Source organism: Varanus komodoensis, unplaced genomic scaffold (assembly GCF_004798865.1).
Source record: "Varanus komodoensis strain SLA01 unplaced genomic scaffold, ASM479886v1 scaffold14_1, whole genome shotgun sequence".
Taxonomy (NCBI): Eukaryota; Metazoa; Chordata; class Lepidosauria; order Squamata; family Varanidae; genus Varanus; species Varanus komodoensis.
This window is the reverse complement of record NW_025335438.1, coordinates 14,374,512-14,394,703: the sequence shown is the minus strand read 5'-3', so window position 1 is coordinate 14,394,703 and position 20,192 is coordinate 14,374,512. Positions and strand designations below refer to the sequence as shown.

General features: G+C 44.8%; 1 protein-coding gene across 1 annotated transcript in view; it reads left to right on the top strand.

Moving 5' to 3' along the window:
* NKAIN3 (sodium/potassium transporting ATPase interacting 3) overlaps positions 1 to 20,192 on the top strand; it is a 122,603-nt gene that overhangs the window by 98,575 nt on the left and 3,836 nt on the right. Inside the window, exon 2 of the mRNA XM_044424347.1 lies at positions 13,949 to 14,086. Within this exon, the coding sequence (XP_044280282.1) occupies positions 13,949 to 14,086 (138 nt within the window). The remainder of the gene's footprint in view (positions 1 to 13,948; positions 14,087 to 20,192) is intronic.

Below are 20,192 nucleotides of genomic sequence, written 5' to 3'. Positions count from 1 at the left end.
CAATCACCCGCCATCGTACCTTCCCGGTGCTGGTGGGCCGCTGTGCCTGGCCCTCGCCTCTCCTGCAGCGGCCCCCTTGCTGCCTGACATCCCGGGCTGGGGGTCCTGCTGGTCCCCCGAGGCCTCATCAGCCCCAGCCTCCCCAAGTGGAGAGAACCTGTTTCCCAGCTCCAGGTTGGTGCCAGGAGAAGGAGGAGGCTGTGCTGGCCTCCTCCTCCTGTGAGTGACATACCTCCATGTCTCCTCAGCTGCTCCTCCCGTGGTCTCTCCCTCAACCCTCTGTCCAGGGGGAGGCTGCTCTGGGGGGTGCCTGGAGAGCTGTCTCGGCCCTCAGGCACCTCACCTCCTCTTCTAGCAGGGTCACCATCTTGCACTGAGGGCAAGTGTATCCCTGCCTCTCCTGGGGGAGAAGGGCGAACATGTTGCAGATCTCGTAGCATGCAGCAACAACCGTGACTCCCGCCAAGGCCATCTCCTGGTCTGCCATCGGTATCCCTTCTGAGACCTTACCTTGGTCCTCTGCCTTGTTTGTCCTGCAGTTCCTCTCACTCACCCAGTTCTCCAAGACAAACACCCACTCACACACACACACAAGGATAAAATAAACTTAAATTTAGATTGGAAGAAAAACAAAGCACAGCACAGCACAGCACAAACAAAACAAAACAAAACAAAACCAACCAAACAAACAAAATCAACAAAACAAACAAACAATCACACCTCTGTGTCTCAGGGAAGGGAGTCTCTGGACAGCCCGGGCCACAGCTAAGGGACGCAGACAAGGGACGACGCCTTATCAGTCCCTCAGGCCAGTGGCCCCGCCTCCTGGCTCCTCTAGCCGCTCTGGCCCGCCCCTCTTCCTCTGTGCTGCTCCTGGCCCTCTGCTCCCCTGCCCAGCTCCTACCTTGCCTTCGCCAGTCCCCTGGCCACTCAGCACTCGCTCCCAGCCTGTGCCTCTGCTGCTCTGCTTCTCTGCCAAGAGGCCAGAGCCAAAAGAGCTTGCAGTGGCTGAGTGCGGCCTTATCAGTCCCTCAGGCCGGTGGCCCCGCCTGTACGCTTCCTCCAGGCTGCTCTAGCCTCTCTGGCCCACCCCCCTTCCTCTCTGCTCCCCTGCCCAGCTCCTACCTTGCCTTCGCCAGTCCCCTGGCCACTCAGCACTCTCTCCCAGCCTGTGCCTCTACTGCTCTGCTGCTCTGCCAAGAGGCCAGAGCCAAAAGCATGCTGCTGTTCTCAGAATTTAAGGGTTGAGAAGGCATGCAGTTGAATAAATTCAAAAATGAAAGAATGAAGATGGCCTTTTCTTTTTAAGAAGGAGTATTGTTGTGCCTGTGAAACAATAGGGTGGTCATTGGCTCACAAGCTATTTGCCTTCTGCATAAGAGTAATACAACAGTGGACCACCACTGGTAAGCTTCTCTCCCTTGTGCTGCCTTGGCCAGTAGCAAATCATTAGGGTTTCTGTTGATGAACTTAGAGAGCACACAGGCGAGTATACTTGAATGTGGTCCCAGCCTATTGTCTATCCCAAACTATCTCAGCCTAATCCCTTTATCATGGTCACATCACTTCCTTGGGAGGTTTAGTCTTGCAGCATCTTCTTCCCTCTGCATGGGTGGGGGGAGCTATTAAGATGGTCTGCCCCTGATGCCTAATGGATCCAGGTGGCTTCCAGAGGGCCTTGGGGTATTTTCCAGTTCATATAGTCAATGCTCCTGTCGAAGCCCTGGCCATGTTATGGAATATGGAGGTGGCCCAGTTGGTTGACACGATCGCACCTAAATGCCCTGTCCCACTAGGCAGAGACCTATCAGCTTCTTGGTACAATACTGAGTTGTGGGTGATAAAGCAGGTGGATGAACAGATAGAGCACAGGTGGAAGAGAACCCATGTGGAATCTGATCGGACACATTTGAAAGCTTATTATCAAGCTTACTGTTTGACAGTGAAGGTGGCAAAAAGAGCCTTCTTTTCCACCAGCATTGTATCGTCTGAAAGCTGCCCAGTGAAGCTGCTCTGTGTGATTTATAGCGTTATAGTTGACCCTCAAAATTGACCAGATAGCAATTGTTGTGAGAGTTTTGCACAGCATTTCAAGGGCAAAATCACTCATATTCAACATGAATTGGACTCTACATTAAACATAGTTCTTTGGGTAGAGGCACGTTCTGGTTCTACTTTATTGGATTAGTTTCAGTTATTAATGCCTGATGAAGTGAACAAGACTGGTCTACCACCAGTTTACTTGACCCTTGCCCAAGTTGACTGGTCATTCAGTCTAAGGAAAGAACACACGTCTGGATTCAGGAAATAGTGAATTCTTATCTGAAGGATAATTTTAGGCTAGTAACCAATATCTCGTTCCTGGGCAGGGTGCTTGAGTGGGTGGTGGCTGGACAACTCCAGGTGCTCTTGGAAGAAACTGAGTATCTGGACCCATTTTAATCAGGTTTTAGGCCTGGTTATGGAATGGAAACTGACATGGTCACCCTGTGGGATGACCTTTGTCATGAGAATGACAGCGGAATGCATATCTGTTGGTTCCTCTAGACCTTTCAGTGGCATTTGATACCATCAACCATGTTATTCTTCTGGATAGGCTGGCTGGGTTGGGAGTTGGAGACACTGCCCTGCAATGGTTCCATTCTTACCTGGCTAACCAATTCCAGATGGTGTTGCTGGGGGGATGTAGCTCTCACCATGGTAAGTATGTCATGGAGCACTATAGGGTTCCATTTTATCCACCATGCTTTTCGACATTTACATGAAGGCATTGGAGAGGTAGTCAGGGGGATTGGGCTGAAGTGTCATCAGTATGCTGATGATATTCCGCTCTATCTCTCATTTTCTTTGAACGAGGTAAGGTCCTAAACCAGTGTCTGGCTGGGATGATGGGCTGGATAAGAGCCAGCAAACTGAAACTTAACCCAGACAAGACAGAAGTTTTGTTGGTAGGTGGCTCCCATGTCCAGATGGGGGATATCTGCCCTGTCTTGGATGGGGTTGCAGTCCTTCTACAGGACAGGGTGCAGAGCTTGGGGGTGCTTCTAGACCCTGAGCTGTCCCTGGAACACTAGGTTGGCTCAGTGACCAGGAATGCCTTCTATCAGCTCCAATTAATTCAACAAAGTTGACCATAGCTGGACAGGCAGGACCTAGCAACAGTAATCTACACCCTGGTAACCTCTGTAATGTGATCTACATTGGTCTGCCTTTGAAAATGATCTGGAAGTTACAGTTGGTACAAAATAGAGCAGCTAGGCTGCTGATGGGGACTGGTAATACCAAACATATTACACAGGTATTCTATGAATTACACTGGTTGTCCAGTGATGTCCAGGCCTGCTTCATGGTGCTCATTTTGATGTATAAAACCTTAAATGGTTTAGGACCTGAATGTCTGAAATAATGTCTCCATCCATAGTAGCCTAACCAGACCCTGAGATCATCATTAGAGGTCCTGCTTTGAGAGGCATTTATAAAAGAAGCTGTGAGGATGGCTACCAGGGACAGGGCCTTCTCCCTTGTGGCGCTCCATCTATGGAATCGACTTCCCTTTGTCAAGCACCATCCTTGCACATATTCTGGCACCACACTAAGTCATTTTGATTTAAAGAACATTTTAATTGTTGGTTATTTTAATTAGCTATTAAAAGTTATTTTAATTAGGAGTTTAAAAAGTAGGAGTTATTTTAATTTAACTCCTTCATGGATCACTGCCATGTCGTGGCGAAGGGGCTTACATAGCTCAATGAAGCTATGAGCTATGCTGTGCAAGGCCACCCAAGACGGACAGGTCATAGCAGAATGCTCTGGCAAAACATGATCCACTGGAGAAGGAAATGGCAACCCACTCCGGTATCTTTGCCATGAAAACCCCATGGACAGTACCAAAAGGCAAAAAGATATGTCGCCGGAAGATGATCCCCTCAGGTTGGAAGGTGTCCAATATGCTACTGGGGAAGAGCGGAGGGCTAGTACTAGTAGCACCAGAAGGAATGAAGCGACTGGGTCAAAGCCGAAAGGACACTTAGTTGCAGATGTACCTAGTGATGAAAAGAGAGTCTGATGCTGCAAAGGTCTATATTCCATAGGAACCTGGAATGTAAGATCCATGAATCAAGCTGGATGTGGTCAAACAAGAGATGACAAGACTGAACATCGACATCTTAGGAATCAGTGAACTAAAATGGACAGGAATGGGTGAATTTAATTCAGACGACCATCAGGTATACTACTGTGGACAAGAATCCCTCAGAAGAAATGGAGTAGCCTTCATAGTCAGTAAAAGAGTAGGAAAAGCAGTACTGGGATACAATCTCCAAAATGACAGAATGATCTCAGTTCGAATCCAAGGCAAACCATTCCACATCACGGTAGTCCAAGACTATGCCCCAACTACTGGTGCTGAAGAGGCTGAAGTTGACCAGTTCTATGATGGCCTACAACACCTTCTAGAATTAACACCCAAAAATGATGTCCTTATCATTCAGCATTAAGAAAACTCAACATTAAGAAAACTAAGATCATGGCATCTGGTCCTCTCACTTCCTGGCAAACAGATGGGGAAGAAATGGAGGTAGTGACAGATTTTATTTTCCTGGGCTCCAAACTCACCGCAGATTGAGACTGCAGCCAAGAAATTAAAAGATGCTTACTCCTGGGGAGGAAAGCTATGGCAAATCTAGACAGCATACTAAAAAGCAGAGACATCACCCTGCTGACAAAAGTACATATAGTCAAGGCTATGGTTTTCCCAGTTGCAATGTATGGCTGTGAAAGCTGGACCATAAGGAAGGCCGAGCGCCAAAGGATTGAGGCCTTTGAATTGTGGTGCTGGCGGAGACTCCTGCGAGTCTGTTGGACAGCAAGGCAATCAAACCAGTCAGTCCTAGCAGAGATCAACCCTGACTGCTCTTTAGAAGGCCAGATCCTGAAGATGAAACTCAAATACTTTGGCCACCTAATGAGATGGAAGGACTCCCTGGAGAAGAGCCTAATGCTGGGAACAATAGATGGGAAAAGAAGAAGGGGACAGCAGAGGATGAGGTGGCTAGATGGAGTCACTGAAGCAGTTGGTGTGAGCTTGAGTGGACTCTGGGGGATGGTGGAGGACAGGAAGGCCTGGAGGAATGTTGTCCATGGGGTCGCAATGGGTCGGACACGACTTCGCGACTAACAACAACAACAAAACAAACAAGCAAACAAACCTATTGAAGGTTTTGATTCAGCGGTGCAGACTCTCCAGCTCATGGACCTAATTTGGCTAGTATGGGCTTTTATCATTACTTCATTTAAGCTAGGGGAGGACTACTTCTTACTTCAGGAAGGCATTAATGCCTTTCAAGTTTCAAATTTCTATCCCAGCCCTGGTCAATTTCACCAGCTAGGAAGGACAAGAGTCAACTGAACAAGTGGTGGGATTCTGTCCCCAGTAGGAAATAAATACCTCTAGCACAGGTTACTTCTAGAAAAGCAGTTGTACAGAAATGGGGGGAAAGTGCTAAGTATAAAAGTGGTGGGATGAGAATATTAGTGGCAATAATACTAATTCATGAAAAGTAATTGAAGATCATGACATTAAAACCCGATCTCCTCACACAGCTTTCCCCAACTAGTAGCCTCTAGATGTATTTGGTTAGCACACATATCACCTCCATCCAACACGGTGGTCGTGTGTCTGGGGATGATGGGATGGGAGTTGCAATGCAACATAAATAGAAGTCAGCAAGTTGATGAAGGCTGTTCCAGCAGATGACTTTCTATCTCACTGTGTTACATATAAGGGAAGATGTGAGCAAGATGTAGTTCTACAAATATTGCTACAGGCTGTAGGTCTGATGGAAACATGTGGTATTCTGTTCAAGGAAGTGGTTCCATGTAAGCCAGCCCGCCCCCCCAAAAATAAAAATGCCATGGTTAAGAAGACAAGAGAGTGTAGGTTGCCCAGTGATTGTAAGGTTGGAAATACAGAAGTTACAGGAGGAGAGGAGATGGGGAAGAAAAGATGAAGCCTTGAGAAGACTATGGCCTGAGAAGATAGCTAAGCTTAAATGAATCAAATGAAAAAATACATGGGGTAAGACTAAGAAAAGTTTTTGGCGTAAAGATAAGAAATGTGATGGAATATAAATGGAGGTGATAATCCACTATAGCAGAGGTGTTGAACCTGTAGAACTCTGTGTGTTGCTGAACCCAAGCTTCTATCATCCTTGACTATTGGCAATGCTTGGTAGACTGATGGGAGTTGTAGTCCAACAATATTTGTAGAGCCAAAGTTTCCTGATCCCTGCAGCATAAGGAGTTGAGGGAATAGTATGTCATGGTCTAAGAAATGTGAGAGGTAAATGGCTTTGGCAATGTTTTGCCTTGCCTTGCCTTGCCTTGCCTTGCCTTGCCTTGCCTTGCCTTGCCTTGCCGTGTTTTGTTTTGTTTTGTTTTGTTTTGTTTTGTTTTGTTTTTTTAACAAAAAGAAGGTAAAGCTTATCACTGAATTAGTGCTCAGTATGAAGAACTGTCTTCATCCTCAGTACATCAATAACAAACAAGACTAGTATAGTTTTCTTTGGTACTAACTTGTTCCAATATTTAAGAAATTCTCATTTGCAGCAATTTAAGACTGAGCTGGACCTTTACTTAGTTATACTTGGACTATATTTTTGAAATCAGTGGAATTGTTTCATTGTGTCTGCTCTGCATATGACTAAGCCTGGATCCAATCCTTAGACTTTACCACAGAGCAATTGGACCTCTCACATGGACTTGTTCTTGTGCAGGGTTTAGGATGCAAATAATGCTGCTTATAGTATACTACTCTGCTATCTTGCTTAACCAATTTCTGTCTGACATTTTCAATTTACTAGTGCTTTCTTTTTCTAATGGTCTTCTTATTATGTTGATGAGGTATCAGAATGTATTTTAAATTCAAAGAAGCAGATTTAAATATGTTGGACACAGCCATATGCCACTCAATGGGAGAATTTAGGAGCTGTTTATAAATGATTATATCTGATCTTTGTCCTTAAAATATCCTATATAAGTGTATCAGTGTAGCATTTTAATCTGAGTTGCAGTGAACTCTTCCTTGATCTACTCTCTGTTGAAATCCTCTTTATGCTTAATGTTTCTAAAGTAGTGAAATAACCAGATTAACATGCTTGGTCATTGACACTTAGTAGGGTAATGTTAACATAAGACCTTTCTCTTCTTAGTGGGCTAATAAGCCCGTAATGCAATCATTATTTGTAATTTGTACTAAATCTGTTTGCCCCTCTCTAGCTGAGGGCATCTATGTATTTTAGCAGATGAATTTGGAACCATGTACATAAATCAGATGTGCAGAACAAGAATGCATAAGCATATAGAGTTATGGTCTACCAATACTGTTTTGAATCATATGCACATTCTGATATGAATGTGACTCAATTAGGAATAGGGGGTGGAATATAAATGCAAAAATGAATGAATGAATGAATGAATGAATGAATGAATGAATGAAATGAAACACACACTTCCATCTAAGTTCTCACATAACTACCCATGTTTCTTGTTGGCATGTGACTAAAGTTGAAGTAGAACCATTAAGCTCACCCGTGGCTTACCCAGACTTTTTCTATGGTGGTTTCATCTTATGGAAGACCTACCATGAATTGGTACATGGGTCTCTCTGCCTGCTTGTAGTGTTTTGTAGCTTTCAGTTGTTGACATGAAGAAATGTCAGTTTTTAATAAATTTTACTGTTGTTGTCGTATTACATGTTTTGTATAGTTTATTGCACATTATGTTTATTGTTTTAAATCTGTATTATCCAAACTTGATTTGAAGAGACTGCACAAAAAGCAATATCAAAATATTCTAAATAAATAAATCCTATATGCCAGGGGTCTCAAACTCGTGGCCCGTGGACCAATTGCCGGGACGGGCGGGGCACAGGGGAGAGGCCCTGCGGCCTTCAAAGCGCCAGCGGCGCCCGGGCCGGCTGTGGGATGAGCAGCCCACCACCACCTTGGTGGTGGAATACTTGATGCGGCCCAGCCTCACCCAGACTCTACTTCCAGCGGCCCCCAGGTAAGTTGAGTTTGAGACCCCTGCTATATGCCCACCGAAATTTCCTGCAAGAACATATATACCATGCATGTATGTATAATAACTTAGCTCCTCCCCTTATTGTGTTCTCTCTGAAAAAGAAATGCAATACTAGTTGTCATAGTTGACAATAGGAAGGATCATCAACTGTTCTAGGTATCTGTCAAAAGATGAAAGAAAAGATTTTGTAAATCAACGTTCAGCTAATGAAAAAAAGCAGTATAAACGTGGCATTGCAGAGATCACTGCACTGCACATTACTTTCTGCCTACACCCATAAAATGAAAGGTCACTACATTTTTTTAGCTTGTGTGACTTTAGTAGTAATTAACTAAGTTGCAAGATTATTTCTGAGATGCACAAATCAACATTTCATATTTCTCTTGATGTTATTTTTTTCTGTTCTATGATTTTGGCCCTGCTCAGAAACTATGTAAAGATGGCTGCCAACCTGAACAGTTTTAAAAGGGGATTAAACAAATTCATGGAAGATAAGGCTATTTATGGCTCCTGATTATGATGGCTATAATTGCTTCCGATCATCAGTAACTGGGAACATGAGCAGGAAGTTGCTATCCCACTTATTTCCTGCTTGTAAGCATCTCAGTGTTATCTGGTTAGCCACTTGTGGAAACAGAATACTGTACTATATTAGCCTTTGTTTATGCATGAATTCTATGTACACCATGTAGGATCTTTCCCAACCTGTGAAACCCTCACTGCAGCATTGTCTCTTGGCCTTCATTTTCAGTAGCTTGGGCACAGTCTGGCTCAGGTATTGCAGATTACTTTGATATGAGACACATCTCAATATCATTATGAATACTGTCTATGGATGACTTAAAATCTTGGAATTGGTTTTACTGGCATAGTGTGATTTTCGATTGATGTCAGAATGTCAGGAAAATTTACCAGTGCATGACTGATGGATGATTTCATCAGCTGTGTAGTTGTAGCTGTGTAGTTGTTTGGCTGTCACTTGGTTGTTTCTGTTGATAAATTGCAAGAACAGCTGCATCTGTGGTATTTTTCTGTCCAGAGTTTTCTCCATGAAATCCACTGTCTAGTGCAAGGAAAATTTCTCCATTCTATCCTATTATTGTTAATGTCACACATAACAGTCTCTGCTATTATGGTTACAGTCTGTCTGTGGAATATAACACATCGTATCCATGAAAGCAGCTCTAGTCTACCTATCCATTAAGAAGTTCACTGTGGCTTCTTGAGCGGATGATCCTACAACTAGCTGCTGCTGTGGTACATGCACAGACAACAGTTTTGCTTTTTGTAAGTTCATGTTTGATCCACCGTCATTGAGCATTATGGCAATAGAGATTGGTCCTATGCTAGTCATTGCTTGGTTCATGCTTGGATTTTTGAAGATGACTGCCACAAACAAGTCACCCAGAGACCAAATAGCCCTCTGATGGAAAATGCTCTTTAGTTACATTCAGGGATCCTGTGAATATCCACCTCCTTGTCTTATCAATGGACCTCTGATGGACAGATGCATGCTGCTCTCCACTTCAGAGCTGTCACCATCTGTCTGGGATGCCACAGCACAATCTGCAATAACACACAATAAACAAGCCCCTTTCTCTTTTCTTCAATACAGACTCTGGGCTAGTTTGTACATCCTTATAACCTACACTGAATATTACATTGTACATTGTTTTAATAGTATTCTGTACACCATTCTAAGAGTGTTTCCTAATTGAAAGTACAGAAATGCCTAAATACATAAATAAATTGAAAATAAACTACAGTGGGTTGATTTTTTCCTCAATAACCCCTGTTACTCCTGACAAATGATCAGGTACTTTTCAGCTTTCCTGTTTTTTTCCCCCCTTAGTCATCCCCACACTTGCTCCTAGCAAACAAACCATGGGCATCTGTGACACAACATCAGCACAAATGTACTTATTAGTGAAGCAGAGTGTATTTTGTGGAATGCTGTGTTAGGAAGGGGAATGGCCTACAAGGAGCACCAAGGAGGCAGTCTTTCAAATGCTAAGGTATACAGTATATCACAGAAGTGAGTGCACCCCTCACATTTTGTAAATATTTTATTATATCTTTTCATGTGACAACCCTGAAGAAATGACACTTTGCTACAATGTAAAGTAGTGAGTATACAGCTTGTATAACAGTGTAAATTTGCTGTCCCCTCAAAATAACTCAACACACAGCCATTAAAGTCTAAACCGCTGGCAACAAAAGTGAGTACACCCCTAAGTGAAACTGTTCAAATTGGGCCCAAAGTGTCAATATTTTGTGTGGCCACCATTATTTTCCAGCACTGCCTTAACCCTCTTGGGCATGGAGTTCACCAAAGCTTCACAGGTTGCCACTGGAGTCCTCTTCCACTCCTCCATGACGACATCATGGAGCTGGTGGATGTTAGAGACGTTGTGTTCTTCCACCTTCCATTTTAGGATGTCCCACAGATGCTCGATAGGGTTTAGGTCTGGATACATGCTTTGCGAGTCCATCACCTTTACCCTCTGCTTCTTTAGCAAGGCAGTGGTTGTCTTGGAGGTGTGTATGGGGTCGTTATCCTGTTGGAATACTCCCCTGCGGCCCAGTCTCCGAAGGGAGGGGATCATGCTCTGCTTCAGTATGTCACAGTACATGTTGGCATTCATGGTTCCCTCAATGAACTGTAGCTCCCCAGTGCCGGCAGCACTCATGCAGCCCCAGACCATGACACTCCCACCACCATGCTTGACTGTAGGCAAGACACACTTGTCTTTGTACTCCTCACCTGGTTGTCGCTACACATGCTTGACACCATCTGAACCAAATAAGTGTATCTTGGTCTCATCAGACCACAGGACATGGTTCCACTAATCCATGTCCTTAGTCTGCTTGTCTTCAGCAAACTGTTTGCAGGCTTTCTTGTGCACCATCTTTAGAAGAGGCTTCCTTCTGGGACGACAGCCCTGCAGACCAATTTGGTGCAGTGTGCTGCGTATGGTCTGAGCACTGACAGGCTGACCCACCACCCCTTCAACCTCTGCAGCAATGCTGGCAGCATTCATATGTCTATTTCCGAAAGCCAACCTCTGGATATGACGCTGAGCACGTGCACTCAACTTCTTTGGTCGACCGTGGCGAGGACTGTTCTGAGTGGAACCTGTACAGTTAAACTGCTGTATGGTCTTAGCCACTGTGCTGCAGCTCAGTTTCAGAGTCTTGGCAATCTTCTTATAGCCTAGGCCATCTTTATAGAAACATAGAAAACAGAGCGAGTCAGAAGGGGTCTCCTGGGCCATCTAGTCTGACCTCCGGCACCAGCCGGCTTCACTCACGACATGCCCACCATCTGCACATCCAGCCTATCCTTGAACACCCGCACCTATGGGGCCTCTTGTGGAAGCCCATTCCACACCCTCAGGGTCCTGACTGTCAGGAAGTGCTTCCTGGCATCCAAATAGAACCTTAGCTCCCTGAGCTTTGCTCCGTTGGAGCGCGTTCTGCCTTCCTTTGCAAGGGAAAACAGGTCTCTACCCATCTCCATGTGACGTCCCCTCACATACCTGTATGTCGCCAACAGATCCCCTCTGAGTCTCCTCTTCTCCAGGCTGAAGAGACCCAGTTCCCTCAGTCTTAGCTCATACGGCATCCCCTGCAAACCGGCCACCAACCTTGTGGCCCTATGCTGCACTGACTCCAACCTGGCTATATCCTTTCTGTAATGAGGGGCCCAAGACTGAACAAAATACTCCAGTTGCGGGCGCACCAGAGTCGTGTAGGGTGGCAGTAATACCTCTCTTGATCTAGAAGCCACACTTCTGGCTATGCAACCAAGGGTGGCGTTCACCCTCTTGACCACCGCATCACACTGCTGACTCATGTTTAGCCTGCAGTCAACTAGTACCCCGAGGTCCCTTTCACAAGTGTGGCTCTTCAACCACTTGTCACCTAACCTATACTTATGACAGCTATTCCTATGCCCCAAGTGCAAGACCTTGCACTTGTCCACATCGAACGCCATCCTGTTATCTCCTGCCCACTTCCATAGTCTGTCCAGGTCCTTTTGGATCTGGAGTACCTGCTCCTCAGTTGTGACCACTGCTCCAGTTTTAGTGTCGTCTGCAAATTTGATCAGCAGAGTGTTCACCCCTTCTTCCATGTCGTTAATGAAAAGATTCAACAGGATTGGCCCCAGGACAGAGCCCTGGGGGACCCCGCTTGTCACTGGCCGCCATCCCAATGATTCCCTGTTAATGGTTACCTTCTGCTTTCGGTCAGTCAACCATGCCCTAATCCACCGGACAGTGCTTTGATGTATCCCAAAACTGCTCAGTTTCTCCACCAGGATATCATGGGGCACTTTGTCAAAGGCCTTGCTGAAATCCAGGTATACCACATCCACTGCATCCCCTCCATCTAGCCATCGCAAAACCTTGTCATAGAATTCCACACGGTTTGTCTGGCAGGACCTGTTTTTGCGGAAGCCATGTTGTGTGGCTGCCAGCCTCCCTTCCCTGTCTAGCATCACTAGATCTCTCTCTGTTATGAGCCTTTCCATTGTTTTTCCTACAATGGATGTAAGGCTAATGGGTCTATAATTCCCCATGTCCTTTCTACTACCCTTTTTGAAAATTGGGACCACTGATGCCACCCTCCAGTCCTCTGGAACTTCACCCGTTCTCCACGAGGTCTCAAAAAAGGAGGCCAGCGGGCGTGAGAGAACCCCTGCCAACTCTCTAAGTACTCTTGGGTGTAACCCGTCAGGGCTTGGCGCCTTTGTAATGTCCAATGCCCTGAGGAGCCCCTCGACTTCAAGGGGGGGTAACTCTAATCTGTGCCCCTAAGTCCCCAGCCTCATCTAATCTCCTATGCGGATATCCCCCATCCTGCTTTGGGGAGAACACAGAGGCAAAATAGTCATTTAGCATCTGTGCCTGTTCCCTCATATCAGTCACTGGATGTAGAGATGTTGCATCTGTGCCTGTTCCCTCATATCAGCCACTGGATGTGGATGTTGCTCTAATTTTATGTAGAGCAACAATTCTTTTTTTCAGATCCTCAGAGAGTTCTTTGCCATGAGGTGCCATGTTGAACTTCCAGTGACCAGTATGTGAGAGTGAGAGCGATAACACCGAATTTAACACACCTGCTCCCCATTCACACCTTAGACCTTGTAACACTAATGAGTCACATGACACTGGGGAGGGAAAATGGCTAATAACGCCTAATTTGGACAGTTTCACTTAGGGGTGTACTCACTTTTGTTGCCAGTGGTTTAGACATTAATGGCTGTTTGTTATTTTGAGGGAACAGCAAATTTACATTGTTATACAAGCTGTACAATAGGCTTTTTTGTATGTAAATGTGCATAAGATTCTGCCCTTGGTGTCTTCTAATATTTGTGTGTATGTGTGTTTCAAGCACACAATACATATAATAAATTATTAATAAGTAAATAGTTAAGTAGTAACAAATTAACATTATACCAACTAATTAAAGATTAATTCTATGTCCTTATAAAACTATATTCAACTGTATATAAACAAAGCACTGTATATATTTGAGAATCACTTATACGCAATTGCAAACAACAATTAATTTTATTCAGAATAGTATTATTTAAAACATACAGTAGAACTTGCCATGAGCACTCTAAGTGTAAGTAAGTCCCTCCCTTCATATTGGAAAATAAATTAATTTAAAGCTGAAGTCATTTTTGCAGCCATAAATAATAACATAAATTCTTGATACAGTGAAACTAATCTATAATTGCTAGTCCTATTCAAAAGAATCTGTGGTAGATCATAGGAATGACAGTTGACCTGTGAATAAAAATCTGGTGATTTAATCCTAATTAAGACATTTTTGTGTTCTTTTTATTTCTTTACAGTTAGCTGCACTGGAAAGACAAATCTTTGATTTTCTTGGATTCCAATGGGCGCCTATCCTTGGTAATTTCCTGCACATAATAGTTGTCATTTTGGGGCTGTTTGGAACCATCCAATACAGGCCTAGATATATAGTTGTGGTAAGTTTTATTTTAATTTATTTCCTCCACTTCAAAAAGTAATATTCCATCTTACTTTCAAGATTGAAAACCTTCAAATCATTGTGTGCTATCTTATTCAACTCTGTTGTTAATGTAATGTGCTAGCATAAGCAACCCCTAATGCAATGCCAATAGCATTTGCTGGTGCACTGGATTTTCACACCAGCAGATGCATAGGAATTTTACTGGAAGTTGCTTACACAACTAGCCTAATGTAATACTTTAATAGTATTGTTAAATAGGGTGCTGTCCATTGCTTCTCCTGTACAATTTATGTTGATCGGTCTTCCATTCTTATTGCTTTATTTATAGAATATTGGGATTTAAATATGCACACCAGAAAATATGAAGCAGATGCAAGGTGGAAGAGCAGAGTGGCTCCACCTTAGGAACCTGCAGGCATGTGCTTTGGCTCTACCCCTTCCTTTCTGTTAATGGAAAAGCTCTTCAAAGGTGGTGCAAGCAAGTTTTGCTGAATATCCTTGCTTTTCTCCACATGAATGGAAACCATGGTTTATCAGTGCTTCCAAATGCAAGAGGCTCTGTGGCAACATGCTGTCAAACATGGTTACATCCTTCCCTGAGTTTCCAAGTCCACATGGAAGGTTGGAGGGGAACAGGTGGGATTAGAGCACACATTCTTGCCATGATTACAGTTAACCCAGGGATGGGGAACCTGTGGCCTGCGGGCCTCATAATGCTTGGGGGATGGGGAATTTCCATTCAGTTCAGCAGCAGCAGCTTCTGCTTGGTCTCCTTCTGCTAAACAGAAAAAGCTCTTATCTTCAATTAGCAGTTATTCAGAGAGTAGTGCTTTCCCTTGCTTAGCAATGAAAACAGCTCTCAATGATTTCCAGGAAAAGCATTTATTTCCACTCCAAGGCAGAAATTAGAGCTTTCCATTTGCAGACAGAAAGGAAAGGGTGTAAAAATGAAGCTCCTGGGTGCTTTGTTCTGAGTCTTGTTCTGCCCAAACATATTCTGCTTACTTTGGAACTGTCATGCGGATATTCAGAGGCTTGCCCTATTATCCAAAAAGGCTGAGAAATGGTTCAGTCCTGATTATGTCTCAGCAGAAATGCAGAGTCTTGTCCTGCTTGTTTGTGAGCAGATATATTTCTTTATATAAATTGGTAATAAAGGAATATGGATGTGGGGGGATTGAACCCTGTCCACTTTTGACCTGAAGACCACTGAAATACAACCCAAGAGCTTCTCTAAGACAGAATCCATGGCTCATGCCAAAAGGTAATGAAATTAAAACATTCTGCCAGCTGAGTTAACCAGTCTAAGTGAAAGCCTGAAGAGGGTGTACATTGAGCTGGGCACTACAATATAGTAATCCTGAAGTATTTCACTTTCCACAGCTTGTCATATCTGGTTTTGTTATTATCTTTTATCATGCTTATGGTATGACTTGCCCTATGCTGAAATTGCTCATCTAATTCACACATTCCCCCATTTATTTATTTATTTATTTATTTATTTAAAAGGAGGTATACAAATCATCTTGAATGAATGCAAACTAGGGACTAAGATGAAAAGCTATGAAAGATAACAATTTAAAAATAAATAACTGAAGAGTGCCCTGGGCTTTTGCAACAACTGTGAAGTTTAAAAATTGCAGACACAATCCATATAAAATTTAAAATCACACAATTTCTGCCTGGGAGACATCTTAACCCAGTAGAAATCACGAGTTCTAAAACCATTTGAAAAACTAGCTTCCATCACATATTGCCGACCCTTAGCTGGCTGGAAAGGTTGAACACTTATTGCTTTTCCCTTGAAAATGCCAGCATTTGGGATCTCTATGTAATTTTATCTGTAATGGCTTTTGAGGTATAAAGATCACCTTTTTTTTTTAAGGAGCTGTGTGGTAGAATTGCATCCAGTGTGTTTTTAGAGATTATTTCAGTATTAACAATCTGAATTCTGTCATTCTTTATCATTTTTAAAAGTGTGTTGCCTACTTAGAAAGATACTAAGAATAGAACCTTTAAAAACTAGCCCTTTTCTGAGGAATGTAAAACAGGAACATACATTTCATGCAATGTGTATGCTTTAAAAATGCTAATTTTGAACGTGAAAGCTTGGAACTTTGTGGAACTTCACCTTTTCCACTGTTAATGTTTGTTTCATCCTTGAGGACACCTAACTAAGTCCTTGATATTTTCTGTACATTTTAAGAGATTCACAGTTCTTTTTTTGATTCTTCTTCATGTCATCCATTAGCTCACTGCCAATCCCACTGCCAAGTGGGAAGAAAGAGGTAAAATAAGAATAGAGAGTTCAAAATTAAAGTCTACTTATTGTAAGTCAAGAAATCAGAGACATTTTGTACTATATTTTCATTACTTGCTGAATAATCTTGTTAATTAGCTGACATATATGTCCAGGTATGAACTCTGCAAATTAATGCACTTTACTATTAAGCTGCTTTTCATTATATTAATATATATTAAAACTATTACAGGACAATCCTATGGCCACTAGAGAGTGTCTAAGTGACCATAGGCGTGTTCAGAGATCTAATTATTATGTGACCTTATAGCTGTATGCTCTACACTTGGCACACTGTCCCCCATGCCTGTTGTGTCTCTGTGGTCCCAAGACCTTGGAAATAGGGCTTGGGGGCAGAAGGGTGGACATATCAGGTCTTGACAAAATGAAATGTAACTTGATAATGTATCACCAACCTTCCTTCTTGCTCCAATACACACCACTTAGATGGCAAAAATCATGTGCCTGTTTCATGGGAAGGCAAGACCAGACAGATGACCTTCAGCTACACTCTTTCCACTTTGCATAGGATGCTCACAATCCTTTGAGTTAGAAACATAGAAACATAGAAACAGAGCAAGTCAGAAGGGACCTCCCGGGCCATCTAGTCTGACCTCCGGCACCAGCTGGCTCTGCTCACGACATGCCCACCATGTGGACGACCAGCCTATCCTTGAACACCCGCACTGATGGGGCCTCAACGACCTCTCGTGGAAGCCCATTCCACACCCTCAGGGTCCTGACTGTCAGGAAGTGCTTCCTGGCATCCAAATGGAACCTTGGCTCCCTGAGCTTTGCTCCATTGGAGCGTGTCCTGCCTTCCTCTGCAGGGGAGAACAGGTCTCTACCCATCTCCATGTGACATCCCCTCACATACCTGTATGTCGCCAACAGATCCCCTCTGAGTCTCCTCTTCTCCAGGCTGAAGAGACCCAGTTCCCTCAGTCTCGCCTCATATGGCATCCCCTGCAAACTGGCCACCAACATTGTGGCCCTATGCTGCACTGACTCCAACCTGGCTATATCTTTTCTGTAATGAGGGACCCAAAACTGAACACGATACTCCAGTTGCGGGCACACTAGAGTCGTGTAGAGTGGTAGTAATACCTCTCTTGATCTAGAAGCCACACTTCTGGCTATGCAACCAAGGGTGGCATTCGCCCTCTTGACCACTGCATCACACTGCTGACTCATGTTTAGCCTGCAGTCAACCAGTACCCCGAGGTCCCTTTCACAAGTGCTGCTCTCCAGCCACTTGTCACCTGACCTGTACTTATGTCACCTATTCCTTTGCCCCAAGTGCGAGACCGTGCACTTATCCACATTAAACGCTATCCTGTTGTCTCCTGCCCACTTCCATAGTCTGTCCAGATCCTTTTGGATCTGGAGTACCTGCTCCTCAGTTGTGGCCACTGCTCCAGTTTTAGTGTCGTCTGCGAATTTGATCAGCAGACTGTTCACCCCTTCTTCTGTGTCGTTAATGAAAAGATTAAGCAGGATTGGACCCAGGACAGAATCCTGGGGGACCCTGCTTGTCACTGGCCGCCATCCCGATGATTCCCCGCTAATGGATACCTTCTGCTTTCAGTCACTCAACCATGCCCTAATCCACTGGACAGTGCTTTGATGTATCCCAAAACTGCTCAGTTTCTCCACCAGGATATCATGGGACACTTTGTCAAAGGCCTTGCTGAAATCCAGGTATACCACATCCACTGCATCCCCTCCATCTAGCCATCGCAAAACCGTGTCATAGAATTCCACAAGGTTTGTCTGGCAGGACCTGTTTTTGCGGAAGCCGTGTTGTTTGGCTGTCAGCCTCCCTTCCCTGTCTAGCATCACTAGATCTCTCTCTGTTATGAGCCTTTCCATTGTTTTTCCTACAATGGATGTAAGGCTAATGGGTCTATAATTCCCCATATCCTTTCTACTACCCTTTTTGAAAATTGGGACCACTGGTGCCACCCTCCAGTCCTCTGGAACTTCACCCGTTCTCCACAAGGTCTCAAAAATGGAGGACAGCGGGCGTGAGAGAACCCCTGCCAACTCTCTAAGTACTCTTGGGTGTAACCCGTCAGGGCTTGGCGCCTTTGTAATGTCCAATGCCCTGAGGAGCCCCTCGACTTCAAGGGGGGTAACTCTAATCTGTGCCCCTAAGTCCCCAGCCTCATCTAATCTCCTATGCGGATATCCCCCATCCTGCTTTGGGGAGAACACAGAGGCAAAATAGTCATTTAGCATCTGTGCCTGTTCCCTCATATCAGTCACTGGATCTCCTTCCTCCTTATTTAGTGGTCCCACCACTTGTCTCCCCTTCCTCTTCCTAATTACATGCTGAAAGAAGCCCTTTTTGTTGCTCTTGATATTTTTGGCAAGTCTCAGCTCGTAATCAGCCTTACCCTTGTGAAGAATCCTACTGCAACAGGCCTCCTCCTCCCGGTATACCCTTTTGTCTATTTCCCCTAGTACCCATTTCTCTCTTTCGTCTAATCCCTCTATCCCCCTCCTTTCGCATCCATGGTGGCACTCTCCTGCGCCTCCCCACCTTACTGACCAGAGGTATCGTCAAGGCTTGTGCCTCCAAAACCTCCCTTTTGAGTGCTATCCACCCCTCCTCAACTCGCTTACCTTCCAGTAACCTATCCCAGGAGACATTTCCCAGTCTGGCCTTCAGTTGGCTAAAGCTGGCCCTCTTGAAGTCCCAGCTTCTAGTGCTCAACCTGCTGCACATCCCCAGTCCCCTGATCAAAAGCAAAGGATGGAGTGATCACTTGCATCCGGAGCTCCCCTTATCTGTACTTCATCTATCAGCTCCTCCCTATTGGTCAAGCCCAAGTCTAGGATGTTTCCCCCCCTTGTCGCCTCTTGGACCCTCTCTGTGAGAAACGCTCCCTCTATAGCTTCTAGGAAGCGAGGTGACCTGGCTGTCACCACCAAGTGAGTCTCCCAAGTAATATCCGGGAGATTGAAATCTCCCATAATTACTGTGTCTCTCCCCCGAATCTGGCCTGTCAGGACATCATCCAGGGTCTCAAGTTGACCTGGAGGGTGATAACATACCCCCACTGTCAGGTCTCTTTCCCTGTCAAAACCCCTAAGTTTCAGCCAGATTGCCTCTACCGAATCCACATCTGTGCTGCATTCTGTCTCACTGCATCTTATCCCTTCCCTGACGTATAAAGCCACGCCCCCACCTCTCTTTCCCTTTCTGTCCTTCCTAAAAAGGTGATACCCTTCTATGTTCACATTCCAGACTTGCCTTTCATCCCACCAAGTTTCTGTGATTCCCACCAGATCATACCCTCCTATTCCCAGGAGCGCTTCAAGCTCTTCCTGCTTATTACCCATGCTCCTAGCATTGGTGTACATGCAACTCAACTCCTTCCCACCGCTTCCTTTCCTTGGAGTTCCCAGCCTCCTCCTTCCTTCCATCCTCCCTGATACCTGGCCTCTCTCTGTAGGAGTCCTGTCAGTCCCTGCAGTACCTCTAAAACCCTGCTCCCAGTGCACTGATCCTCCCTCCACACTTGTCCTGTGCAGACACGTTCCTGGGGGGCCTTAATCCCCCCCCTCCAGCTCTGTTTAAAGTCTTCCGGATGCAGCTCACTAGAGCATCTCCAAAGGACCTTTTCCCCATCCTCGTGAGGTGTAACCCGTCCCTTGCCAGAAGTCCATTGGCAAGAAAATGAGTGCCGTGGTCGAGGAATCCAAAGTGTTCCTTCTGGAACCACACCCTAAGCCAGTCATTCACCTCAGAGGCCCTCCAGTCCCTTCCTGGCCCCAATCCCCGGACAGGTAAGAT